The sequence below is a fragment of the Camelus ferus genome, chromosome 26 (genome assembly GCF_009834535.1).
Source record: "Camelus ferus isolate YT-003-E chromosome 26, BCGSAC_Cfer_1.0, whole genome shotgun sequence".
In the NCBI taxonomy this organism is placed as follows: Eukaryota; Metazoa; Chordata; class Mammalia; order Artiodactyla; family Camelidae; genus Camelus; species Camelus ferus.
The window spans coordinates 26,667,553-26,695,452 of NC_045721.1; the positions used below are offsets into that span (position 1 = coordinate 26,667,553).

At 56.5% G+C, this 27,900-nt stretch overlaps 1 protein-coding gene across 1 annotated transcript in view; it reads right to left on the minus strand.

Moving 5' to 3' along the window:
• Positions 1-27,900, minus strand: part of MYOM2 (myomesin 2) — a 61,891-nt gene that overhangs the window by 11,247 nt on the left and 22,744 nt on the right. The window contains 19 exon segments of the mRNA XM_032468748.1: positions 367-434; positions 1,743-1,802; positions 1,911-2,055; positions 4,763-4,899; positions 5,379-5,423; positions 7,017-7,123; positions 7,213-7,369; positions 8,287-8,401; positions 9,524-9,702; positions 10,987-11,041; positions 11,043-11,114; positions 12,566-12,753; positions 14,343-14,464; positions 15,913-16,087; positions 16,929-17,112; positions 18,521-18,648; positions 23,137-23,190; positions 23,786-23,985; positions 26,037-26,178. Of these exon segments, the coding sequence (XP_032324639.1) occupies positions 367-434; positions 1,743-1,802; positions 1,911-2,055; positions 4,763-4,899; positions 5,379-5,423; positions 7,017-7,123; positions 7,213-7,369; positions 8,287-8,401; positions 9,524-9,702; positions 10,987-11,041; positions 11,043-11,114; positions 12,566-12,753; positions 14,343-14,464; positions 15,913-16,087; positions 16,929-17,112; positions 18,521-18,648; positions 23,137-23,190; positions 23,786-23,985; positions 26,037-26,178 (2,333 nt within the window).

Here is a 27,900-nt window from a genome sequence, read left to right on the forward strand (position 1 = left end):
CCCATTAAACTCAGGCTTGGTCCCCCAAAAACTCGACTTTATACTTCCCGGTAATTCAGGCTTACTTCACTACTGACGTGTGCACACAAAAACTCAGGGAGCACCTGATTCCCCTACCGCACCTTTTATTTCCTAGAGAAATCAGATGAGCCGCAAGGAAATTACCGGATAAATGTCACCGCAGCATGCTTTCTCATAAACTCACTCTATCGACTGCCTGCCCGAGTCCTCTCCTGCAGGCCCGCGGTCTAGGTACTAACGGCCCCCCGCCCCGCCCCCCACCCTCACCCCCGAGTCTGCCGGGACCGCCTCACCCGTCCCGGGAGCGAGACGCCCACTGCTGGCCGCTGGCGACCCGGGCCTCACCTTGCAGACAAGCCGGACTTCACACTTGTCTGTGACATCCCAGTGCAGGTACTCCGCGAAATGCGGGCCTGCGGGGCAGAGGGGGACATTTTAAAAAGGAGAAAGTTCCAAAAATGCACACACGCGCGTGCACGCAAGCACACACACACATAAATGCATTTCTGGCAGAAGGAAGTAGCTGTTCCTCCCGAAACCAAGATCACTAGTCTCCGGGGCTCTGCAGTCAGCGTGTGGGGCACGGAGACTGGCGTCTGCGTTTCCAGCAGGGACCTGCCTCGTCGCTCCTCCGTGTCTAACAGCTCTTTCTCTTTGGAAAGAAGAATAATGAAATACTATGTTTTTTTCTCTAAGGTGTGTGTCTAACTGAACAGCCAACGGCATAGTACATACAAAATTCCAAGAGGAGAAGTAACAGAGGTAAGATGAAGAAAAGGCAGCTTGATCTCGCTGTCACGTAAATGCAGACTTTACTTACATAGCATTTGAATTCAAAGATGAATTTCTATCTTTCAAAAATATCATTTTATTTAAAATCATTGTAGAGGAAAGTCATGTGCTATAACACATTCAACACAAAAAATACAAAGCAGATTCAGAAAGTATTTACTGCTTTTTTCCGTATAAACATATTCTACAAAGTTAAAAAAAATCATCTTGTAGAAATGAGTCAAATAAAATCTTTTGACTATTAAAAATTTTAAAAACTAAAAACAAGAAAAATCAAGAATGTCTTGATTTTGTATTTTAAAATCTTTAATTTTTAAAATATTTTCAAATATTCTAGTTTTTTTCTGGAAACTATAGAAATCCCATATAAAAATATTTTCCAAATAGACCCTTGTGTTATATTTCAGATTCTAAAATGTATCCATTTTTCTTTGTATCTAGTTAATATGCATTTTTAAAAGGACTTATTTCAAATGTATCATTTGTAATTAAAAAGCTGAAACGCCTTCAAGTTGAAACGTTCTCACAATCTTAGGTCAAACAGCAAGCTCCTGGCAACCGGACTCGCTCCTCCCGCCCTCTCTGCGCCTCTGCTAGCAGTGCCCCCGGCCCACCCACCCTGCGCTTCACCCTCCTTTGCCACGGCCGCCGGGCTCCACCTGGACCCCCAGTGGAGGCGCCCTTCCTCATCAGCGCAGGAGGACACGAGCCCTCAGCAGCAGACCCCAGGGCTGTTCAGGGTAAAGCAAGAAAACATGCAGACGAAATAACGGCAAAGATCAAAGGGCAGAAAAGCGCCCCCATGGCTGCAGATCATCTCAAATCGCACTTGGAGTCTCTCGGCGTGCAGCAGGACCTGCTCCCAGCAGACACGCAAACCCTGAACCTCTGCCTCGTGTTTGTGGCGAGGGAGCAGATCAACTACCTACCTTGTTTCCTGAGAAACTCCTTTCTTTGAAATTCAGCCTCTTTTAGGACTGCCTTGAACGCTAAACCCGATATTTAAAGGGAAAAAAAAAAAAAAGAAATGAACACGTTTGCTTGTCTGCAGTCAGAAGACTTTCCTTTGACGTCCCCCTCACGGACGCAGCGCATACCATCTCCAATGAGAACCAGGGAGGACTGGCTTTTGGCCTTTCCGTCGTGGAGCTGCACAGTGTAGGTCCCTTCGTTGTCGTCGGTGAACCGGTCCATCACCATCTCAACAATGCCGGTGGACTTGTCACACTTGATCCTGTGCGCCTGGGAGCAGAGGGGAGGGGGGCGGTCACCGAAAGCCCTTCCTCCAGCCTTCCCTCCGGCCCTGTCAGCCCTTCAGGGGTTGTGACTCGCAACAAACACAAAGTGAGGGGTGGAGGGGTAAACTGGGGGTTCTGGATTTACACCACTGCACGTAAAAGAGACAAACAAAACGTCCTACTGTGCAGCACAGGGAACTACATTCAGTACCTCGTAATGGCCCAGAATGAAAAGGAATATGAAAAGGAACATACGTATAGATGTTTAACTGAATCACTGTGCCGCATGCCAAAAACTAACGCAACATCATAAACCAACTACACTTCAATTAAGCCCCCATGTCCTTCCTGGCCACACCTCACAGGGGGTCCATCTGTCCACCCAGCACAGGGCCCGGCGGGCGACAGCACCACACAAGTGCTGGTTGAACCCCCAACGAGGAAGCCCGCCTGAGGCCTGTCAGCCCACGTAGCTGTCGGGGGCTGAGCTGCTCTCCGGACACCGCTTTGTGATATGGAGCAAGTTTTCTTCAGGGACATCCTGGTGCCCGGCACGTCCCAGCCTTCACGTCCAGGGACAGACGCTGGACCAGCCTTCATCCAGGCAACGTGCGTAATAACCAAGCAGCGCCTACTGTGTTCAAGGCGGGGCTGGGAACGCAAGGGGCCCGGGCATGGCCTCGGGGGTGCCAGCCCAGTGGGGAGACACGAGGCTGCCCAGTCACCAGGACAGGGCGGGGAAGGGCACGAGGACCTGCGGGAGCAGCAGGAGGCTGGTGGGGAGCCACCGTCCATCCACCTCGAGCCTGGGAAGCCTTCCCCCATCGGGCCGAGCCCTCCCTTTTGCAGATGAAGCCTCAGTGAAACCAGGCACTGGTGCGTGCGGCCTCCGCAGCATGGCTGGTCCGGCCGCCTGCCCTCAGCACCACCACAGCACCAGGGTTGATGTCCCCAGACTCTACACCCCCGATCCGGGCAGCCTCCACCGGGGACCCTTTCCCAATGCCGCCCAGCCCGCCCAGAGCTCAGGTCTCCTTCTGACTCGCTCTCACCGCCTGCGATGAGCTACGGGGACTGAGACGTTTAACGGGTGCTAACGGACTAGGTTTTATCCACCCGGATATGATGTCTGCAATCAAGCGGGTCTCGGAGCAGGAGGAACAGGTCCCCATGAATGAGTCGTCCTCGACGCAGTCATCATGCAGGGACTCTCAACAGCCTAGGGGCACCAGGCCCGGGCTCACCCGGGGGAACATGGCCCACAAGCTCCCCGGGGGCCGCCTCCTCTGGCCCTGACCACCCCCACCCCACGCCCAGAGTGAGCAAGGGCGGTAACCTTTGCTGCTGACCTTTCCTGCATGCCTTCCTTCCCAAGGGAGCCCAGCTGGGATTTAAGGGATGGCTTCCCCGCCTGGATAATGTGCATATACATACATACATGTATTCCTTTTCGTGTTCTTTTCATTATGAGCCACGACAAGGTGCTGAATATGGCTCCCCTGTGCTGTACCACAATTCTTACAGCATCACTGTCCTCATGGGGAAGACCGACTGGGTAAGAAGACTCACACCACCTTCACAAGTCCACGCTCGACTTCTTCTCGAGACACACTCGTCCAACCATCCCAGCTTTACTCAACACCCATCCGACACCCGGCTCGACGGGGCCAGGAGCCCGGCTCAGAGGAAGGGTAAGTGGGCTCCCCACCCGGAGGAGCGACTCCTGCGTCTCTTCCGTTAACATCTGGGCGCACGGGTGAGGCAGTTAGGACTCAGCAGGGTCTAAGCAGACACAACACCTCGGGTGTCGGGGGAGAGCGGAGAAGGCAAAGGTGGTGGGATCAGAGAGACCCCAAGAGCACCCTCGAACAATCAGGAAAGGCCCCGTCACACAGGCTGACTTTTAACTGGGTTCCCAGCTGTCCTGCAGGGACAGACAAGGATAGACGGAAACAGCCAACGCTCCAGAGCCGAAAAAGGGGTCCTCGTAACAGTCGCTCGATGAAAAGGAGGACCAGGGCAAAGTGTGTGCGTCAGGCGTGCTCTGCAGCTCTCTCTGCCCGCACTTGCCAGCAGGAAGCAGCCCGAGGCTCGTGGAAGGCGCGAACCTAGTTTCCCAGCCGAGGTCTCCCACGAGGGGCTTGCAGCGGGAGGGGGGCCTGGGGAGGCACTGCTCACCTCCGAGCACAAGCACACGCCCTCACAACCACCATCAAGAGGAAACAAGCAGCAGCAAGGTTCCACCGAGCAGCACGGGGAGCGGAGTGCAGTGGCTACGTTGTAACAGGCCGTGAGGAAAAAGAACGCGCGCGTGCGTGCAGCTGAACCGCTGTGCCGCACGCCAGGCGCTCACTCAACACTGCGCATCGACCACACTTCAGCTAAGCAAGAGCAAGTTAACGCCATCAAAGGCGCTGAACCTGAACCTTTTCAGAAAGCCAAGCTCAACGTCTCTAGAACATAGTTTGTCACTTTTTAATTCCAACAGGCTTGACTTAACGAACTCCTGATCTCTTCTCCAACCCGGACCAAATCTCCGAGCCCTGCAGGAACCAGTCGTCTCTCGTCCGCCTTGCCGACCTTCCACACCCCCGTCTCCACAGCTCCGAAAGGGCGGGAAACAAACACAGACGACCGACTTCCAGGAACTGACCTCCCCGAGGAACACCCGGCCCGCTCCGAGGCCAGAGAGCCCTCCCGCGTGGACTCACCTCGCTGTCAGACACCTCTCTGTCATTAATGATAAAGCGGTAGCTGGCGTCTGGCGACAAGTGCTCAGCCTGGAGCCAGAAGCGGACCCGGCCCTTATCAAAAATCTCATAAGCTAATTCCGACTTCAGAGGGATTGCTGGAGGAAGAAAGGAGCCACGGTCAGTGAGGCGTGAGCCCTCGAGAGAGAACAGCTGCTTGTCGGATGAAGTGTCCATCTTGGTTATTAAACTTTTTGAGAATGTGCGACCCTGGGGTGTTGAACTGGGTTATGAAGGGAACTCTAGCCCGGCGTCGCACCCCAAGCCCTCGAGCCTGGGCCAGTGGCCGGGAGGGTGTGCTCTTCCTGCACTCTGTGTAATCCGACAGCTGAAGATCCATCAGACACAAATCTCACTTGGATTAAACAGCCACAGTAAACCCCGCACCGTGCAATGGAAATTCCTACAAGTTACGATACTAACTGACACTTGTCTTCAACCAGCTGTTGACAAGGCGGGAAGCCGGGAGCGTAAGATGAGGCCAGCCTGTCCCCTCAGGCCCCTCCCAGAGCCACACACGGGGTGAAGGGCCCCGCCCAGGGTGCAGCCCTGCTTCCAGTGATCCAGGCTCACTTACTGGGATTTTTTATCTCATTGCTCAGCGCCATCAGACGGTCCAGCTCTAGAATTAAGGAAAAGATAATCACTCATTTTGACCTGTAGGTTCAGAAGTTTCTCAACAGCAAAGCTAGACAAAGCAGAGACTTGACATCACCGAGGTTTAATTTGAGGCTGTGAGAGAAATGTGAGCTGGGAGTGGGACGGAGAGGAGGGGTAACTAGCTCGGAACACTCCCTCCAGTCTGTTAGCGGTCGACCCCACTCAGATCCTCACCATTTAAATACCCGGCTTACTAACGGGATGGGTTAGGGCGGGTCAGGGCAGAGGCCGGGGGTGCGGGGGCTGGGGCGGGGCGGTACATCCCTGCAGAGAGGAGGTGGAAGGAGATCCCTCCCGGACCCTCACATTCTGCATGAACTCCTTCCTAAAGTGGGTCTGGCTGGCGAGAATGTGGGTGGTCTCTGCTTTGCCTTCTCCTTTCAGTGTCCTGCTCGGATCCCTCTCACCCACCCAGAATGTCCTGTGGTGCATTACGTGGGGAAAAACCAAAACAGAACAATGCATCGCTCCTGAGAGTCCCAAGAGCAAGTTAAGAAAAACCGAAGGTTCATTTCTTCCCTTCTCTTTCCTTCCTTCTTAAAGTTAGAACTGAGAAACGAGACTGTGGTCACGAAGGTCTGTAGCTCCTGTTCATCTGAACTGAACAACGAAGCCGACCTCTCGTGACCAAGAGTAACTGGACCTGGTCTCATCTGACAGAGAGGACCGACTCTCCCGACTCCGTCTCACGGAGGGAACCCCCAGAAGTTGAACCAGCTTAAGCTGCAGCATCAGGGTTTTGCCTAAAGTATATTTGAGGGCCACAAACAGCACGAAATGCACCGGAAATGCTCATCCTTCGCAAGTATTTAAAATTAAGGTTGAAAATGTCATCTGCAAACTTCCAAAGGGTGCGGAGGAGTACATCACTTTCAGAATCTTTAAGGATGGTTTGTGAGTAGAAAGCTGTTTGAAGACCACTGAGTTGGGGTTCCAAAGGGCTGCTTGTGAGTGGATTCTGGCCCGTTCCTGCCCCGACTGTGAGCAGGGAGCTTCCCGGCTCAGTGCTGCCCCCGCTGTGCTCCCGCTGGTCCTGCACCAGCTCACCCGGTTCACCCAGCGTCCACAGCGGGACCTGTGGACGCCTGCAGCCATCAGCTGAGCTCTCCTCCCCCCGACCCCCACGGCTTCCTGTATCCCGTCCTGGGACCACACCCTTAGCTGGCTGCCAACCAAGATGCCAGGTGGTAAGGGAAGGATTTTCTTATCAAGCTTGAGGCATTTTGACTGAGGACTGTCAGAGACTCAGAAACTTTCAAAGACCCAACAAAACGTGTAGATCTGAGGATTCTGTCCAGTGCTACCTAGCTCACTCCAGATCACTAACTGATCATCTTACAGACTCGTAAAGCTGACTCTGACCCGCAGGTGGAGCTGACAAGAGTTAGACAGAAATGTGTCATCTCCTAAGTAATTTTGGGCTTTCGTAAAGATTCCCCGCCCCCAGCTCCCACAAACACACACCCTCTTCCTGAGCAAATAAGGCTCCCCCCATTAGCATTCACCCTCGGAAGTGTTATAAAACCAAAAGACAAGCCAGTCCCTCTGGCGTTACCTTCTTCATCCAAGACAAGACTGGAGGACACGCCGTCCGTGTCGCTCACGGACACAGAGTAAGTGCCTGCGTCCGATTTATCCGGGTTCTTAAAGTACAGCTTTGAGCTGAAAGGGAAGAAGAGCCAGAGACGTTCATCACGGGGTTTGCAGGAGCTCCTACGAGGGCGTGCCTGCCAGCGTCAGCGGGAACTTACTGGTCCCCCACGGTCTCCACCCTGAACCGCTCGTCGCCCGCGATGTCCTCGTAGGACTTGCACCAGGTGAAGTGCGAGGCGTCCGTCATCTCCTGGCAGTCGAAGCTCAGGTAGATGTTCCCCTCCTCGTCCACGCCCGCGCTCACCTCCTTGGTGCCTGTGGAGCGACAAGGCCGGGGCGCGCCTTAGGAACACGCTGCCCTGCGGGTGCCATTTTTGGAGAGGCGGCGGCACCGGCAGAGAGCTCGTTTTACGCCGAGTCATCAGTTTCTGCTGTCCGTCCGCGAAGGACGTGGGACAGGCGTGAAGGGGCGTGTCCTCCCCGGGCCGGTGCAGGGCGGGGCCATTCGGGGTTTGGTTTTGCTTTATGACGGCACATTTCTGACCGTCTCCTTTTATGGAGAAAACTCTCTGGGCTGCAGATCCGCCCATAAGGCTCCTCCTTCTCTGCGAGATGTGACCCCTCGTCTGCTCCCGGGGCCCAGGCAGGGTGGTCACAGCACATGTCCCACCCACCCGCCTCCACTCTCTCCACTTTGTCCTTGGGGGCGGGGAGGACGAAGGCTTGTCGGTTTGTTTGTGACTTTTTGACCCAGTGGACACCTGGCCCAACACAGGCCAGTCAGCATCTGTCCCTGGGGAATCTGGAATTGGAGGAGACGCCAGCCTAGGGCCAGGTACACAGTCTGCGTACCAGGAAGCCGGAGGAGTGGGGAGCCCGGTGCAGAGTGAAACGGAGCAGTCTCCAGGGAAACGTGGCTGCCGGTTCCGTCGCCTTCTGAAGCCAGGGACCCACCTCCCCACGCATCCTGCGGGCTCACCTCCCACCCCGAGAAGCAGCTCCCCGGCGGGTCCCCTCAGCTGGGCTCTGACCACTTGCAGCCAAGAAAACCGCCAACGGCTTGATCATTTCTGATCAAAGCTCCACAGTGACATGAAAGACCATTGTCACCCCTGCGTGTGGCTCCACCCCCGCCACCCCCACAGAATGACCTCGTGGCCCCGTCGCCGCCCCCCCAAACCTCTGCTGTGGTGAGGCTCTGGCCGCTGAGCAGCTGAGCAGGTGAGGCTCACCTGGCCTGGCCTCCACCAGCACCGGCTCAGATGTGTCCGAGGGCCGCCCCACGCCGCTGGCGTTCACCGCCCGGACGCGGAAGACGTAGGTTTTCCCTTGGTGCAGGTCACAGACCTGGAAAGACAGACGAGACGTCACTCGTGAACAGAGCAACAAAAATGCCTTCATCACTTGTCACTTCACTGAAAACGTGTCTTTCTAAGAATAACGTGTGCTTCCCGTGGGAGCAGCCACGCAGAGGACGCTGGAGAGCAGCCGGGAAGAGAGCCCCACAGGCAGCGCCACCTTCCTCTGCAAGAAAAAGCGGGGATGCTCCTGTTTTGATGTGTCCCCTTTTCCTTTTCTTGGCATATCTTAAAGCAGAATGGAAATCGTATCATCTAGTTTGTAATCGGGTGTTGCTGTGGCCCATAATTCTGTGGGACTAAAACCCACTGTACACGTGATTTTTAACTGCCGAGTACCCCCAGGGGGGCACACCCTTGCACGTGTGTAGATGGCGTACACTGAAGGCGGCTCAGGCAGCCACCAGTGAGGTAAGTACCAGCTGCTTTCTAACTAACTCATTTAGGTGGATTCGCAGCCTGTTTTGTTCGCTCAGAAGACACTGATCTTGTTTCATGCCGTCAAACCTTCCCCAGGGCTGCGCCCGTTTGCCCCCTCCCCACGCGCGGCCCTGCGCCCGCTCAGATGTGGCCCCTCTAAGCCACACCCCAGAGCCCACACCCTAGAGAAGAAAGCCCCGGACCAGGGCAGCGGGGTCTCCAGGTCTGAGGCTGCTGTCACAGCGGACCCCGCGATGGGTGCGCTGCAGGTGCTAAAAATGGAGATGCCGGCGGGAAAGAGGGCAGAGAAGTGCACACGTCGTAGTTCTGTCAGCCGTGTTCACACCACGTGTCCGTGTGTGCTTCTCAGATAGACTCCACCAGCGACCACGTGAATTAAGGAAGTTAAATGGGGGCTGGGGATGGAGAGACGGAGGCCAGGTGTCACTGTGGGCTGCCCGCGAACACAGCCCGTGACCGGAGCGGGGGGTCAGGCTGCGGGAGGGAGGGAACGGGCCCGTCCAGGTGGCCCCCACGGCCCCACTCCGCGCGTCTGCAGAGGCACGGACACCTCCTTGAACCGCCCCGCTTGGAGGCAGGGATCCCCAGGCCACGTGCACAGCGTGCTGGGGGTTTCCAGCTGGTCCCCTACAGGAATGAAACGCGTTCCCCCAGAAGGCAACACCGTCACCTTTAAGTAACGGTTGGTGGTGGCGGCCTCATTGACAGTGATCCACTCTCCGGAATCCTCTTCCTTATAGTCCACGAAATACCCAGAAATGGGACTGCTGCCGGAGTACACCGGGGCTTTCCAGAGCATGACCAGGGACGTGTCCCGGACCTCGCAGAACGTCAGGTCGTAGGCAGGCCCTGAAAAGCAGAGCCGAGTCTGTGCTGGGCCCCACCACTGGACACCTCCTTACGGACACATGGTCGCTGTCACTGCTCCTTGAAGCTACAAAGTGCCTTCCCGAGAGAGCTGGTGGGAGCGGTGCTGAGCGTGGTGCTGGGGCTGGGGGAGAGCCGGGCTCGCGGCCCCTGCAGCCTCATCACTCAGGCACCCAGGTGGCCGCCGTGTGCCTGGAGCAATGCATGCGCCCACGTGCTCACCCAGGACCAGCGGGGACGTCTCCCAAAGATAAAGGACACCGAGGAGCCACCCACCGGCTGGAAACCTGGATGTCCCTCGACTGTCACTCCGAGAGTGACCACCGGGTAGCCTGCTCACCTCCTTCACCCCCACGCCACCCCAGCCCCGCTTTCGACCGACAGCCAAGCACCCCTGGGGGTGCAGGTGGGCCCCGGGGCCGGGGGGCCTGCAGCAGGGACGGCTCCACCTGCGCTGACCCCTCTGCGGCCCGGGGGTGCTGCTGCGCCCCCGAAGGGCTCTGGGACCTTCTGCAGCTTTTCCTCCATTGGCTTTTTTAAGGAGCAAAAATTAATTTCATTCAAACAAGTACCACCCCCCAAAAAAGAAAAAAGCAATGTAATTTGGCCCCAAAGCTGATAATCTCTCAATCTGTGAGCTTTTCAGCTTCAACTTCAGGTGTGTTGTTTTGTTTTGCTCAGGACATGAGCATGTCCTCCATTGTCGTGGAGACCCGGAGTGACTGGACACGGAGACATCGAGGCCCAGCCCTTGTGAAGGCAGGTCTGAAATGCGGAGCCCTGAGTAAACGCACATTTGTGAGAACGGTGATGCGGTTTAGAGCCAGGGGCCCAGGCTCTGGGAAGAGGAGGCCTGAGCTCACACACAAGCAGGACCAGCGTCCTGCGGTCCCCACTCGGGCCCGGCTCGCCCCTCCTCCTGGGGGCTGGCCTCCCTCTGCCCCTTTGGGAGACGTGAGCCTGGACCTGGTCCACGCTGGGCCCGCCTCCGGCGGCGGCGTCCTTGCCCTGGGGGGGCCGGGCTCATTCTGCAGCCTGGAGCGGGGTCCCTGCCTCTCACCTCAGCACTAATTACTCCACATCTGTCACCCCCAGCCTGCTGTCCATGCCCAGCCCAATGCCCAGCTCTGCCCAGAGCCCGGCTTGCGGTGGTGACACCGGAATCCACCCACAGTGACCGAGGCCTGCTGCCTGCGGAGGCCACGTCCCGGGCCCGCCCTGCGCGTGCCCGCGTGGCTCGTGGGAGTGTGCCGGGGAGCATCTTACCGGGCTGCGGCGCCGTCCAGGCCTCACACCTGAAGGGCTCGCTGGGGTCTGACGGCTTCCCCAATCCCCACCAGGTTGGCGGCAGCAATTTTAAACTCGTAGGTTGAGCCTTCGGTCAAGCCCTCCACCTATTTAAATTGTGTTTCAATTAATCAGGGAGACAAACGCTGGGTTACAATCTGTCGGGAGGAGGGAGAGTTCACGGTGACTCACAGCATGGAATGTGAGGGCGTGGCCTCGTCACCGCGTCCACTACAGGGCTGGGGAGGGTTATTTTTGTGGCTGATGCCGCGCTAAACCTGACAGGGTACCTACCTCCTTTGCCCTGCAAGCCCCCTTCAGGGATGACACGAGGCCCCCCTTCGGGCAGGTGGGGAGTCTGGGGCTCAAAGAGACGAAAGCCACAGGGACCCAGTGGAAGAGCAGAGAGGGGTCCTGCCCTGACGCCCAGGCTCCTCCCTGGAGGCTCGCCACCTGGGATGCTGGGGACCGGGGACGTGAGGCATCCTCGCTGGGCAGTGGCCAGGCCGTGTGAACAGTCCCCTCCCTGCACACGTTGGCTGGAGGTCCATTCGGGGCCCCTCTGCCTGGTCCGTGCCACACAAGACAGAAGGAAGGCTTCTGACCAGAACCATTAGCCAGCCCTGTCCTGCAGCCCGGCCAGTGGCGTGAACACAGCGTCTAATGACATCGTCTCCAACAAACAGCTCCCAAAGCAAGCATGTCTGAAGTCAAAGCGCTCTGTCCCCTGGAAGGCGGCCTGTCCCTCTCGTGGGAGGAGCCAGTGCTCGGGGGGGGGGGGGGGAGCGCATTTCCTCAGGAGTTTGGGACTGGCAAAGAGTCGTAACGTGTCGGAGGTTAACCGTGGCCCACACATCAGTGACGTCACGCCACACCTGAACTTGGATAGCATGTGTCGTGGTATGCATATAAAACGCACGGTACATACGGTGCATAAATACATGTTTTAACCTAGAATCTTCTACAAGACGGAGACCAGACCCCTAACTGTCTCCCCTACGAAACGACAACCCTCATTTTACAGCCGCGCCTGTGAAGCCGATCGCCGTGTGGTGCCGGTGGTGGTGTGAGCTGCCAGCACCCAGGAGCCGCGCTGAACACACGAGAGGCCCGGCGCGGTGGAGGCGAGAGCGGCTGCCCACAGGCGGCCGAGGGCTTGCGGGGGCTTGACCCCAAATCCTTGTTTCTACTCCCGCCACCCGGACATGCTGCACCCGGGCAGGGACTCACTGGGAGCGTGGCCCCTGCCTCCCGTGGAGCCCACGCTCTGCGCCCGCACATCCTGCCGGGGACGAACCCCCTCCCGGCGCTGGGGGCCTGGGCGCCACTCGGCACCTGGCAACGCGCCTGCCCGCCTGGCCCTCCTGCCCCCCCTTCGCTTCTCAGAGAGAGGATGCCTTCTGAGAGCTCCAGTTCCCATGATGCCCCGGCTTTAAGAATCCGTTTCTGTTTCTGTATCAGACGCTCTAATGGCATCAAACTCGGAAACGCTGAATGGAGGGCTCTGCCCCAAACCCGAGACCACCCAGCGAGAAGGAATGAGCCCGCGAACACCCACCGTCAGGATCCTCTCCTTGAGAGGCAGAGCGTTGACCTCGTGCCAGTTTGTGTGGTGAGCCTCGCGCTTGTCGACGTAGTAACCGAGGATGGGGGAGCCGCCACTGAATCTCGGCACCTTCCAGCCGAGGGTCATGGAGTGGCCGTCACAGTTCAGAAGCGTGATCCCGTACGGATAGGACGGGACGGCTGCAGAAAACACAGCGGACAGGCACCGAGACCTCAGCCCGGGGTCCTCTGACCTCCAGGGCCGGCTCCAGCGTCGGACGAGCAGACGGCCCCTGGGAGGCGGCCCCGGGCCCCAGACCGCCTCTCCTGTCCCCGCCCACCGCTCACCACCGCCCCTTGGTTTTCTCTCTTCTCTTAAAGAAAGTACTTTTTTTTAATTTCTTCTGTATATATTTATTGCAATTTCTAAACACACCGTCCAGTACACACACACATGCACCTCCTCTAATATCTCAATAACACAAGGGCAACGGATTACCTAAATCTGACCTGGACGTTTGAAAGAACAGACTCTCCCATCCTCTACAGAAAACCTTGAGAAGAAGCTTTCTCGTCCCACCCGTGAAGAATGACAGCCCCACCTCCCGTGACCAGTGGTGACCAGTGGTGACCACTGCATTTAGGCCCGTGAGTCCTCATTTCCTCCATAGGTACAGAAACCAGATTAATTCAAAAGGGGATGAATTCACATTTCTTTTCCAAACGCCTAATTTGGAAATGGACTGCCTTTTCCTAGTGGGTTGAAAACGATGTGTCTGCCTCCCCCAGACTCTGAGTAACCTGCACACGTCACCCTCTGGTACCTGACACACAGGTGACGCGAACGAGCAGTTCTCACCACAGAACTAAACATCACAGTGATCGGTTTTCTTTAGTAAGAATGACGAACAGTAATGTATGAAAGTCCTTCCTGGGAAAACTGATCGATTAGCGTAACGACCTTAAAACAGAGCAACCGCTGGGGCTTCACCAGGCTGCCCACCCGAGGCTTGTCAGCTCTGACTCCCTGGGAGCCCCAGAACAGTGCTTTCCTTCGCATTAGAGGAGAAGTCGTAATTTCCAAAGATGCTTTTAGATTTTGGAGACAGAAGTAACTAGACAGCAGAACATTTCTGCCAAGAGTGAAAAGATGACACTGCGATTCAAAACGCATGTCTGAGACGGTCACGTTTCAGGATGTTCCTGAAGGCGTTCAGGCCGTGGGGGCGTTTTATATGAAGCAGTCAGAGCATCGGTTATAAAACCCAGAGCCGTACAGATCAAGCTGTCCTGGGGCCCGTCCCGGGAACTTGGAACCCAAACTGCTCAGTGTGATCAAAATAACTTTTGAAGACCACTGTTAATGAACAAAGTCACATAAACATTTGAAATTCTCTGGGATTTCTTAAAGTCCCTTGAACTAGGAACAGCTAGAAAGGCCACGATGTTCCATGTCAGCATCCGTTCTTAAAAGAGGCAGTCGTGCCCTCCAGCACTCGCTTTACCGTGGGCACGCACGCTTGGCAACAAACGTGACCCCCAGTAATATTTTCTGGGTTTAATTTGCATTTGATTCGCATATGACCGTTTCTCCCTCCCTCACCGGCACTTCCCAGACGAGCGGCCAACGGATGGGAGGTTTGCACAGAAGCACACGTTCCCTGTTCAACAGTTTACATCCACTTTCCCCCGGCGACATTCCAAGCGGCACCATAAGTGTTTCTTCGCACAGAAGTTGCAGGGTAGCGGAGAACCCGAACCCGGCGCGGAGCCGCCCGGCAGTTACTCACTGAGGGCCGCCTGGACCTTTATGACGTCCGACTCCTGCGAATTCTCACTCGTCCCGACCGCGTTGACGGCCTTCACGCGGAAGATGTACTGCTCGCCGGTGGTCAGGCCGTGCACCACGAACCTGCGGGAGACACGCACCGGAGGCATGACTGCGAGGCTCGGCCTCTGCCCTCCTACCACAGAAGCGGGAGTCATCTCGAGCACGCCATGAAAGCGTTTGCACCGGGGCTAAGAGGACGCTGTCCTCCTCAGGTGCCTCAGAGACGCGTAACATACGTCATTTTTATTTTCAGTGTTAGTTCGTTAATTGCAATCAACACACTGTGTCCAAAAGTAAGGCAGCAACTAGGGTGACACCAGGCGCTGGAGGGAGCCAGACTCGGAGAGGAGGGCCACCGGCTGCTGGACCAGGTCCGAGGGGCAGGGAGCCAAGCCCGGGGGATCCCGAGTGGGACACGCTGTGTGGAAGCCCCTCGCTCTGGGGCTCCCCCTCCAATTCTGAACCTGCCAGGTTTCCTCGGGATCAAAGTTCTGTTACAAAGTAAGATTCCACTCCTTACCTAAAAGAACCCACGCACGTAAAACTTAGTGAGTGTTACACTGCAGTGGCCAAAGGCTGACTGTGAAGGCAGGACAGGCTTAGAGACCAGCCTGGACACCTAAGAGATTCTGTGCCCTCAGTCAAGCTGCCTGACCTCTGAGAGACTCCGTCCTCCCATCTGTAAAATGGGATCATAGTACCTACTTCTCAGCACAGCTGCCTCCCCCGTGGCAAGTTCTCAGTAAGTGCGAGCAGAGGTTATCTAAGTCTTTAGCCATTTACGAGTTCCTGCACTAGGATGGTATTTTAAGCGTTTTGCTCTGACAGCTGCTCCTGCCTCTGCTGCCAAGGGCTGTGAATAACCACTGACTGCTGTTCTCCTCTGTCACCTCGCTGCTTTTCCAGCCACAGCTTTTCCCATTTTTTTTTTTTTAATAAGAGTGAAGAGGGAAAGGCGCCTGAACCATAACTGATAACCTTCCACAGTGGAGAACCTGACGGCTGCTCTGCTGTCCCAGGGCGCATCCTGGAGAAAGGCTAACAGACCCGGGCCATCCCTGCGCTCTCAGCATGGGATGGGGGCAAATCCATGACGGGAGGAAAGACGCCCACCCCCACCGCACACGGAGCCGCTGTCAGGGTCCCCAGCTTCGTGCAGCTGGACAGGACTGCCCACCAGGTCAACAAGGCAATTTAAAAAGTTTGAAAAATCAAGACAGAAAAATAAAACACCCTTCTCATCTCGGTGGCCTCCCCTGTTCAGGGTAAGCCTTAAATGCTAATTGTGTCAGAACTGGTGTGGCTCTGAGCTGCCCCTCCCATCAACAGACAGACCACTTCAGCCCAGGGGCAGGAACTAGCCGGTCGGTCCGCTTTAATCCCGGCGCCCCGGCGTGCAGGTGAGGAAACAGACTCGGGACGCAGACGCCACGGGTGTCCCCGCCCTGGCCCGTGCACCCGTTTCTCGTCCTGCACTCCAGGCAAGGCCGCCGGCCTCGGGAAGGCGGGGAGGGGGCCGGGGGCAGCACCTGTTGTAGCCGATGGGCTTGTGGTTACAAGGCTCCCAGACTTTGGACCCAGCCACGCAGCAGTCCACGTAGTAGCCCAGCAGGTCCTCCTCGTGCTTGGGCCTGTCCCACTGCACCACGACCGACGTCTTGGTGTTTCGCGAAGCCAGGACGCGGCCGGGGGCCGAGGGGACCGCTGGGCAGAGAAGACAGCGACATGGTAAGTTTGGGGGCACACAGACACCTGCAGGCCCTCCTGTCCACAGGGTTCAGGGCTTTAGATGAGATGTGGACAAAGGAGGGCGGCACAGGAAAGTGGGGGCGGTGCTGAGAGCCAGAGGGGACACAGGAGGTGCTGGACAGTCCCCGGTCCCCTCTGTCCCCCCAGGCCCCAGCCTGGCCCCCACAGAAAGGAATTCCGACCCCAGAAGCCCTGCACCTGCCCTAGAACCGTCGCCGAGGACCCTCCAGTGACACCCATGCTCTGCTACCTGGGAAGTGACAAAGTGACCCATTTAGCAGCACAGGTGCCTATCAGATTCGAGGGCCTCTGTAGGGGACTCAGAATCACACCTGGGGGGGCGCAGCTCAGTGCTAGAGCGCGTGCTCCGCGTGCACGAGGTCCTGGGGTCAATCCCCAGCACCTCTGGGAAAAAAAATTACCTCCCCATCAAAGAAAAAAAATCAAACCAAGATCTGACGCCGGGATCCCCCCCGTGTGATTCCGAATCTCTGCCGTCCGTGTTTGATGTCTCCAGGGAGGGAGCGCCAAGCCACACGGGCCGGAAACCCGAGCGCGTTTAGGTGGGGCCGTTTTTTTTAAGTAGTCGTTTCAGAATATTTCTAACTCATTTATTAGTTTCACGCAAAGAAGACAGAACTCTGGAGAAGTGCTGACAACGGACCAAAGCTGCAGGGAGGTCGTCCTCCCATAGAAGGCACTTAGAGGCGTGGATTTTGGCGCATGTGCGACAGCGGGTCTCTATGGACGTGGGCGAAGCCGTCCGACAGCCTGGCCTCCCGCCAGGACGACTCACCGATGGTGTCCTGGGCCTGAACGGGGGCAGTGATTTCCGATGGGTCGCTCAGACCGTGCTTGTTTGCCGACAAAACTCGGAACACGTAGGATTTCCCGTCGGCGAGATCGAAGACGGCGTACCGGGGGGACCTGACGGCCGTCTGGGCGTTCACCCGCTGCCAGCTCCCGCTCCCCACGACGGACTGCAAGAGACGGGCTTGGTGACGGGGGCTCCCAGGTGTACGCCGCCAGCTCACCGCGCGCTCCCCTGAAGCTGACAGCGCCGGATGCCAGCGACACCCAGTGAGACGCTTCCGGGAGCCCGCGCGTGTGTGCTGGCGCCTGCTCTCCCCGGCGCGGCGGGTGGACAGGGAGCCGCCCCTCAAGAGGGCCGAGAAGACACCACTGCTGCACCTGGCTGACCGCCCGGACTCTCGTAACGCAAACATCGCAAGTTAGTTAGTAAGACGGTAACGCAAGCGAGCCTCGCAGACAAGCAGGGGAAAGTCGAGGGTCATTGCGCCTCCTGGGGCCTGAACCCCTGTCATTTCCACCCGCCTTGACTTCCCCCCGTTGTGTGAACTGCTGCTGCCGTAGGTCAGGTGCCCGTATCCAGCTCGTCTTCGTGTGCATGTTACGTATGCTGGGCTGTATATATTACGTTGTAATGTAAGTGTAGACCAACAAAGCCAAAAAGGGTTTCCAGCAACGGCCCACAACCCAATCACAGGTCACCAGTTTGAATGAGTGGGTCACAACTGCACTTTGTGCAACGGGACAGGCTAAGGCGGGAGAGGGCATGCAGTGTGTAGTGAGGGCACCGTGTGTGGAGTTTGTTGGTTATGTACATGAACTGTGCGTGTGTGTGCATGCGGATGCGTGTGTGTGTGCAGGCTGCAACACACAGTTTCTTCATATGTGTCCAGATCTAAGAAGTCTCCAAACCATGAGTCCGTGTAACCGTCCGCCCTCCGGAGGGTGAATTCCTCTATGAGGTCGCCACCAAGTGTCCGCTGGGCTCACGGACACTCTGCTAGCAGGGCCGCTCTCCACCTCCCCACCTTGCGGAACTCTCAGAACTCGGGAGCCCAGAGAGCTTTAGCCGAAAGAGAGCGAGAGCCCCTCAGTGTGGCTCCCTGTGTGCCCCGTGTGCCCCGGGTACCCTGTGTGCCCTGTGTGCCCTATGTGCCCCGTGTGCCCCAGGTGCACCATGTGCCCCGTGTGCCCCAAGTACCCCAGGTATGGGGGCTCTGTGTGCCCCAGGTGCCCCATGTGCCTCATGCACCCCAGGTACCCCAGTGTGCCCGTGTGCCCCGTGTGCCCCAAGTGCCCCAGGTATGGGGGCTCTGTGTGCCCCGTGTGCCCTGGGTACCTCGTGTGCCCCATGTGCCCCATGTGTCCCGGGTACGGGGGCCCCGCGCTGGGACACACTCCCTTTGCAGGGCTCCTCAGGGGGGTCCCGGTCAGCCAGCACCCACAGCTTCTTATTAAATAACAGTGACATAGTCTCTGTGGTGATGGATTTGACAGCTGCTCAACCTTAAAACCCACAAACAGTGTAACAGGAAATCCGACAGATTCGCCAGTTTCGGAGCCCCGGCCCGGGAGTACCTTCTCGATGAAATACATCAGTGGGTCCTTGCCCCGGTGAGCAGGGGGGTCCCAGCTGAGGACGACATACGTCCTGCTGGTTTCTGAGACGTGCACGTTGGTGGGAGGTGCTGGAATCTGCACTTCGCCTGGAGGAGGAACAAACTGAGTGAGGGCTGGAAGAACCCGGCGCGCGGCGGCAGCCACCCTCGGGCACCGCCCCCAGGCACGTCCCGGCATGGAAGGGCGCTCGGGCCCACCGTCCTGTGCTCCATTTCTATTTGGGGAAAGCAGCCAATGGCAAGGCCTGTTTCTCCAGAGCTCAAGTATCATGAACTGATAAAGACCATCCAGCTACTTATGCTTCCAGTAGAAGCCAGTTCACATGGAGAGAATCTAATCAAAACCCATCCAGAGTTTCAGCTGGACATGGGGAGGGATTCACCCAGAGGAAGCAGGACATTTAACCAGAACTGGCGCTCTGACTGCACAGGGAACTGGTGCAGGGATGGCGTTGGCAACCGTGCTCTGCAGCGGGAGCGCCTTGCCCGACGGACTGTGCGCGCCGCCACGACGCTCGCTGGCTGTTCCCCTTAGCGGTGCCCTCAGAGCACTGAAACGATCCATCAGCTCGTGAGGCACGTTGCTCTTCCTGCCCTGGGAGGACCTGCCCCACGGTCGCAAGCTTCGTTGTCTCTGCCCGTGCACTTGGGATTCCCGAATGACATCAGTGAGTCTTTTGCAAGTAACTGTGATAAAACATTTGCATCAGAGAGGCCCGCCAGCCCTCTCTTCTGACACACGACGTTTTTTAATACAACGTTGGGTGTCTGGGGTGTTAAGTTAGCCTATGAGAACTCCTCATAAGGGGTGGAGGTTTTCCAGACCTGCGGTCCCGGTAATTGCAATACAAAATATTATGAGCTTCCAATTAGATTAGCACATGATTAAAATGGTTCAAACGTCCCCAGGACATCTCTGAGCCCTGCTCGATATCCAGTTGCTCCCTCCGGACTCTGCCGCCGGCAAGAAACTGAACAGCCGCATGGAAACAGCGCAAACAAGCCGGAGTTTCATTTCATAAGAGTCCTGTTACTGAGCTCATCACATTTTACGGGCGACGCGGGCATCGAAGCGGGCCTGGTCTTCTCCAGGAGCGTCCTGGCAAGTGGGTTGGATTTCAGGCAAGGAGCCAGGGTGTCTCCAGAAAAGTGCCAAGTGTACCGGGCGGATCTGCGTGCCGCGTCCACACCTAAGGAGACCAGGGAGGCACGAAGGGGAGAAGACACAGGAAATCCACCAGGGCCACGCGGCCAAGCTCCAGAACGGAGCCGGGGTCCACTTCAGAGGTACCAGATGGCGCAGGAACAAACCGAGGGGACAGGAGGAAGCCAGGCAGGTGGCCAGAGCAGCCTGAGCTGGGGGAGTCGGAAGCAGAAGCACCTCTCCCGCAAGGTCAGCCCTGAATGCCTGGCTGTTTGCAGACCTGGCTCACAACTTCCAGGCCTAGGGAAACGGAACAAAGCACACCAAATCCGAGGCCACGGCAACAAGGAATAAAATCATTTCTGTCCGCAGGGAGCCCCTGATCGGGGTGAGACGCTCGTGTTATCAGACCCTGGGCTGTACACTGGCATGAGCCTCGGGTCTGCAGGCGACTCCAGCCCTGAAGGGAAGAGGAGGGGATTCAAGTTGGCCCTGGGGAGCCCAGTGGGGCCACGGAGATACACGGACGTCCGTCACCGACACTCCCACAGCTGAGAGGAGACTCAGCAGATGCAGGCAAAACAGAATGAGAGGGAACAGCCAAACGCTCTCCCCGTGTGCTGACCGCAGCACCGGCTCTGCCCTTGGCCTCTGCCTCTGGGTCACCGTGCTTCTCTGGAGCCCTGTCCTAACGAGTCACGTCAATACCGGCTGGAAATGGAAACATGAAATGGACGTGGAGCTCAGAACGAGCTCAGGGAAACGCTGGGCTTCCTAAGATCACACGGCTGGTGGGCGGTTGAGCTGGGGTCCTTGCCCAAGTCTCCTGATTCTGAAGCCAGCTTTGTGTTCTGTCAGCTCCAGGACGCCCCAGCCTCCACAGCCCGCTAGGAGACGCTTCTCTAAGTCAATGAAATGCGAAATTTCTTTGGAAGTTTTAGAATGCCCAAGATGACAGAATTCGAGAGAAGGAACAGCTGTAAGTGAGTTTGTGGCATTCAGAGCAAATGATGGATTCAGCATGCTAGCCCCAGACGGCCTTGTCCGGGGCAGCACAGCGACTGCCTGGATCTGCCGCTGGGACAAACAATCCCGTCGCGTCTGCGGGAGCCGTTCTGATCCTTCCCCAGACGGGGGTCCACTTTTCCATGGAGCAGCTCAAGGAAGACTGGAAATGTTGGATGACATTAAGAGAGAAGCATGGATAGCAATTTAAATGTTTGCAGGAAGACACTCACCAAGATTTAAATGATGATGAAAACTCGGCCAAAAAAAACAGGAAATAGCAAAGGAGCAACTTCAGAGCCAACAAAAGAAATGTCTCTCTTTCATGAACACAAATGGCATCTGCCAGTTCTTTTTCTGGCCAAAACAGCACTGAGAGAGGAAGCTAAGCTTAGATGAAGAAAAGCGACATGGACAGAAAAGGCAGAAATTCCTACAGCACATCTGAACCCAGACACGTTACGGAGTTTCTTTCTGTCTCTATGAAGATCTGTATTGACTGGAAGAGGTATTTGTTGCTTAAAGTGAGCAAACAGACGAACGTTCCGACCCCCGTCTCAGGGTTAGGGTATTTAACTTCACACCTGGTTTGTTCTAGACCGCGGCCGCGGCCCGTGCCCCGCAGGCACAGCCTCATGCGGGGAGCTGAAGGCCTGTGGGGCTGCCCTCTGGGCCGTGCCAACGTCCCAAGGCAACTGAGTTTCCATCTGAGTGTCTTAGCCTTGGCCTTTCACAACCAGCTACACAAACAGCCTCAGAAACGTCTCCCAGGACGTGGCTGTAAAGCCACCACATTCAGGAAATCATCCAACAGCAGGAAGTCACGGGCCCAGGCAACCAGAAGCCCTGGCTTCTTACGAGAAAGAAAACGGGAGACGACACGTGGGAGGTATTAGCTGAGACTCTGTTCCAGGTGGAAACAACCACTATTGTGTAAGACAAACTTCCGTTGTAGCCGTCGGAAAACAAGGCCTTGCAAACGTGTTATTTCTTTATTTGGCCCTTCATGAATGGCGGGCTGTTTATACCCAGCTGCATCATCTTCACGTATGAAGCGACCCCCGAAAGGGCACCGCTCCTGCCCTGGAAAGGGGTGTCGGGTCACGCGACCTCGCCCCCGCGGCTTTTCACAGTGACCTTCACAGCACGCAGGCTCACCGCAGGTGTGCAGTGTTTACAGACCAGCTCACGCCTTCTCGTTTCAGGTCATTCTCACCCGGTTTGCGTTCCGACCTGCCCGCCCAGGTGACTGAGGTGGCTGCTCTCCTCAAGGACCCTGTCAGAGGGGAAAGGCGCCCCCCTTCCCTCTCTCGTGTCAGAAATGTCTGTTTCACCCTGGCCGACCTCCCGCAGCAGCGCCTCTCCCAGACGCCAGGGGCTGTTTTTCATTAACTCAAACATCCGCCCTAATCAGCCGTTTAGGACGTCACCATGTCAGCCTTTCCCGAGTGTTTCCTTTCGTCTCTTACTTATTGGGCGTCTCTCCCAGGTTCTGGGATTTTCTGGAAGTGAAGGTTTTAACCAAGACGTTAAATGATACCATAGGATTAACCATAACCCATAAAGGATGCTCCTCAGAGAATTACATGTTCTTCTCAAGATCCTGGAGAAACGTCTTTACGGGGCAGGTGATACGAGGTCTGGATGCCACTCGGGGGTAAACATGAACGTCAGCCTCTGGCCTTCGCCGACTCTGCGGCTCTTTGGGGAAAGAACTGTCTCCCCAGGCCAGCTGCAATTTTAAAGAACTCAGAAGTACCTCTCCTGGGACAGTGGCTCCAAATTAAGTCATTTTTTTAAATTTTTACGTTTTCCCTCGTCCTCTATGAATGCTAATTATAAGTGCAACTAAAATCTCTGGCCTTCTGGTTAATGATGCTGGATTCCCCTTCTCAGGAAACCCACCTTCCGAGCTTTCTCTCTTGGGAAGAAATATTAAAGAGGAGTGGTCATAAAATCCAGTATCAAAAAGGAAACGCAAACTTTCGAGCCACAGGGACATTATTTGGCAGGAAAGATTAATCCCTTTCAGTTAAAATACATTTTTTTGCTTAAAAAAATAAAAGCAAATACTGTTCTAGCATTGGCATCTGGGAGAAGGGACCACAGCCTCGGCCAGGAATCACGTTCCAGAGTCCGTCTGGTTACGTCTCCGTAAGTCCCCAGGGAGCACGGGTGACCCCCCCCCACACACACACACACACACACATACACGCAGGGATGCGGCCACAACTCCGCTGACCCCAACTCCTGCTCTCGCTCCCGCCCTCTGCCCTGCGAGCCCTGAAGCCTGACCTGCAGTTTTGATTTTTACACAGAAGAGTGAACCCACCTGATGGGTGTTTTTTCTCCGTCTTGCTTCCCTAATCACAAAGCCCTAATCCCCAGGGCATACGCAGCTGAAGGGACAGGGAAGAGTTCCTTACCTTCGAGGTCGTCCTGATAGGTGACCGTTTCCTTGTGTCCCCCCAGGTGGGCTGCTGCGGAGAGAAAGGGTGGTGCTGAATTTGACATCCACAGGTTCCTACAGAAAACAGCCGCCTCCCCCGGGACGAGGTCCCACTCCCCTTTGCAGCCTGATTGCGGCGTCCGCGCAGCTCTGGCAGAACCAGGGCTGACGCTTTGGAAGACGCCTTAAAGGCACCTAGTGCTTCTCAGGTCTTCTCAGGCCAAGCAGGTGAGGACAGCGCAGCGACTGACACAGAACCGCAATTAAGGGTCCGACCCCCTTGAGGAATCTGCGGCCGGTGACATTAAGGGGCTTGGCTTCAGCGCCTTCTGAGCCTCATCGTGTGTTGAAATGGCAACATCGATGGACTAAGAAAAGTCAAGCTCTGGCCCAGTTTAAACTGGACTTCCGTGAAGAGCCTTGGGAAGATGTCTGAAGCCCCTTCGCTTCAAAGTCTAAGTGTCAGCCTGGCTGTCCCCACCGCTGACGTGGCCTTGGCGGCCACACGGGGGACCCCGAGGTGCGGCTCAGCCCTGGAGACGCTCTCCAGGCTCGCACACAAGCTGGGGGGAAGAGAGAGAACAGTCGCACGAAGCTGCCGGAAACCTGAAATCTCGGCCACCTACCGTGCAGCCTTTTGAGGTCCAGGGGGTCGAGGGCGGCCACGGCCTCCGAGACCCTGGACGGCCGGCTGGTGCCAGCGCTGTTGACGGCCCGCACGCGGAAGATGTACGACCTTCCTTCCAAGAGGCCGGTCACCGGGTATTTACAGATTTTCACAGGGGCGTCGTTGCACTGAACCCAGTTGTCAGTTCCCACTTCACAGCTTCAACGATAAAGAAAAGAGCAGAGAACAACAAGCACGTCAGTCTGGTCAGCGTACGCGGGCGCGTCCGTCTCCCGTGCCCGCGTCCCGTACACACACGGCCACTGCAGCAGGAGGCCGTCTCCACTGGCACAGCCGATGCTGTCCAAATGCTGGTTTCCACAAACAGCAGCGTACATGGACTTCGGGAGACAGAGCCACCCGGGAAGTGCAGCGTATACACACATTTCTCCCCGAGCCTTTGTAGCACAGCTGGAGATTAATCCCTGACTTCAGACACATTCAGGCAAAATCTCCAGAGGACACTTCAGGTCTGTCCCTGAGAGCTCTCTCCCTGTTTACACCCCAGAATCAGCGGGTGCCCCCACGCGCCCCGCACGTCCGCTGCAGAGGCTCAGGAAACCAACGGCCTTCCGCCCGGTGCCCCACGGTGGCTGCTGCTTCCTCCCCCGAGCCGTGGAGTGTGTCCTCCCCGCACGGCTGGCCCACCGCCTACCCCAACAATGTCAAGGTGTTTCTTTCTAGAGCAGCTCTCGTGTGGAATTTGGACGTCTTCTGAAAATATTAAGTCCTGACCAGAAATGTAGAAACGCAGCCAAGATTAACTGCCATTTCTCACAGGCTGAGAAATTTCAGGACTGAAGCTTCCTGTCAGATTCCCAGGAGGAAGGAGCAAGTTGAGAAGGCCCGGCTTTCGGGGCCGTCCAGCCCCAGGGTCGTGCCCGTGCTTTTAGAAGGGTCAACTCTCTGTCCTCCTGACGAATCGGGGTTTTTCACGGAAGTTCTCTGACCAGCATGCGCTGCCCTGTCTCAGCCAGAGGGTGACGTGGTCCAAACTGAGAGTCTGGCAGGGGAGGAACTCAGCTCAAAGCAGCCGCTGGCAAGTTGCAAGGACAGGAGAGGGCCAGCAAAGGGGCCGCCTCCCCCCACCCAGAGTTTCTGTTGCTTTTATCTTTTTTAACGAGGGAGAGACCAGAGTGGAGCATTAACTGAGAAGGCGCCAAGTGGTTGGGAAAATTATCAAATGTCTTAGGACAGTAGAAAATAGCTTTTGTTTTTCATTTTTTAATTCAAGGTAAACTCTGAACGATGCAAATCTGACTCCAGCACTATCGGACTATTTCCCTGAGGGTGACTGTCCTACCTAAATACAGTTTTGTTGGTGGAGAAGGGAATTTAGTTAATACAACGCCAACAAACTGAGCTGGTTATGTTTTCTGAAATAACCTCCTTATTTTATTTTTTTTTACACATACGAGATCTTAATTTCCCTCCAGAACCATCCAGAACCCAAGCGAAGAGCTAATGCCCTCTGTCTTCTAGATCCACCTTCGCTGACTGTGACTTCACTCGGTGCTTAGAACTGCAAATGCAGTGAACTCACGGCTCTGCCCGTGCCCTGCCCCAGCCCCTGAGCGCTGCACAGGTGATGGAACGTGAAGGGTTAGCACCGCCTGGGGGCTCAGATGCCCTGCGTTCCCCTCACCACTAACAGCTCCCGCTCTGAGGCATCACTCTCCTTCACCTGGAAACAAGAAGCAGACACTGCTTCACAGAGAGGAGGACGGCATTTGGGTCCGAATGGGCCAGCACCCTCCGCTACAGCTCCCGGCGCCCGGGCTCCTGCCCTCGGGAGCGGGGAACAGGGCCGAGCGTGGACCCGCCAGCCGGAGCCCCGTTCCCAGCCCCGGGCTGGACCCTCAGCAGAACCTGGAGGCCGGGCTCAGAGCCCGGGGACGCAGGGTGGGGCCCGGTCCTCGTGTTGAGCAGGCCAACAGAGCCCCCCCGCCGCCGCCACCACACAGAGGAACACAGGGCCCTGCCTGGTTGGTGGTATTTTCCAGTTACGCAGTCAGGAACGCTAAGTAACCAAGCAGTGAATTCCTACATCCCATCGAGAAAGGTGTCGTGACCCTGAGATTAGGAAAATACCCATAAATAAATGAATGCTCAAGCTCCAGAACGTAACAAGGAAAACGCCCAAGCCGCTGTCCGCGACGACACCCGCTTCAGGAGCGCTTCCGTCCCCGGAGGGACCAGCAGACACTCACCGGTCGATGAAGTAGCCGAGGACCGGGCTCTCGGTGGTCGTGTTGGGCGGCTTCCACGTCACGATGACGTAGTCGCGGTTGGCGTCGTGGCACTGCAAGTCCATGGGCGCGCCCGGAGCCCCCGTCACCAGGGGGTCCGCGTCTGGTGGGGGAGGCACGCGGTCAGGGGCCGGGGCGGGGGGCACGGGGCACGGGGCCCTCGAGTCTGGGGTTCTTCATAACTGAACCCAAAATCAGATCCACCCTCTCCTGACGGCACGGGGCCATGTCACGTCACGTCAACACCGACCGAGGAAAGGATGAGAATAGAAATGAGGCCTCTCAGACCCTGAGAGGTGCCCCCGCGGCCCTGGGTGCTTCAGCGTCCTCAGATGGGAGGGTTTAAATTTCTCTCCTGCAAGCTGTGAGCACACGCTGGGCCTGTCCTCATGGGTCCTGCCCCACAGCCGGCTGACCACGGCACAGTTACGGTTTGGCCTCGACGCCGACAGAGCGGTTTAGAAAGTGCAGACCCTGCGTATCTGGCCTCCCTGCCGCAGACGCGCATTTGTTCAGTGACCACCGGGGCTGCTGCCCCGTCTCAGCAGGGCAAGCACGACGCAGCTCCTGCTCCCGTCTCCTCAGCATGTTGAAAGCGAAGGGTTTCTGACGTGGAGCCATTTTCTCTCCTGTTCAGAATCCTCGGAAAGTTATGGGAGCAGCCAGAGTCCCCCACGCGCGTCCTTTTCCCCCTTGTTGGCTGAGCTGCAGAGCAAGGCGACTTCAGCTGCGCTGTATTTACTGTGCTTTAATGGGACAGAGCATCGTGCCAGAAGGCAGGCGCAGAGAATGGAAGGGACGCTTTAAGGCCAACCTAATAAAAACGGTAAAACTTTGTGCATGTGTGTAAGACCCCAGCCCTGCAAGTTTATGCTGTCTGGTAGGGGTGGGGGGGCTTAATTTGCATTTTTTCTTTTTTTTTAAGTTAAAATATTCCCAGATGACACAGCCCCTCCTTCATACGCAGATCTAACTGATCTGGTTTGGAAAAAATTATACACAATTGGGTTATTCCAGGCACAGGTAACCTGGTGCCGGAGGTGGACGTAAGGCTGCAGGAGACACGAGCCCACGACAGGCGAGGCCAGGTGCACGAGAACAGAGGGCAGCGCATCCCGAGGGAGGGACCGCGGGGGAGGGAGCTGGGGCCCGGGGTCAGCGCAGCGGCCCAGCCACCCAGGGTGGACTGTGCTGATGTCCTCAGGGCGGTTCAGCCGTGCCTTGGCCAAGAGGGGCCTCTATGCCTGAGGGCAGGCACGGGGAAGGGCTCAGGCAGGCGCTGTCCCCACACACACAGGGCTGCAGCTTCGCAGGGGACCCAGCTCTGGCCCCCAGCGCCTCCACCCTAGGGAGGTCCCCACACCTTCATTTGAAAAGGAGAGAATATTTTAGATTGTATACGTGTATGTGAATAGATGTGTGTACACACGTATATGTACACCTGTATGTAAGGATACACACATGCGTGTATGTACATTGTACACAAAATATATATAATCTTACCCTTTTTATATGTCCCTTCATCCACTTTATATACAAAACGTATGGAAGACACATCCAGGCACACACACGAACGTGTTCACCTGTAAGCCGGTGTGTGATGGGCACTTACATGGAACACAGAAGTATGTCACACGTCTAAAGACCGGCGTGCCTATACAGCACGCACGTGGCATCTACCGCGGTGCCTGGCGTATGGTGGATTTTGTTTTCCATCCCACTTGTGGGATGGAGAAAGCTGTCCTGCGGGCTGTCGTGAGGATGAAGTCGCCGGACATAAACCCTCAGGCGTGTGGCCGCCAACATCATCAACTTAAACACGCGT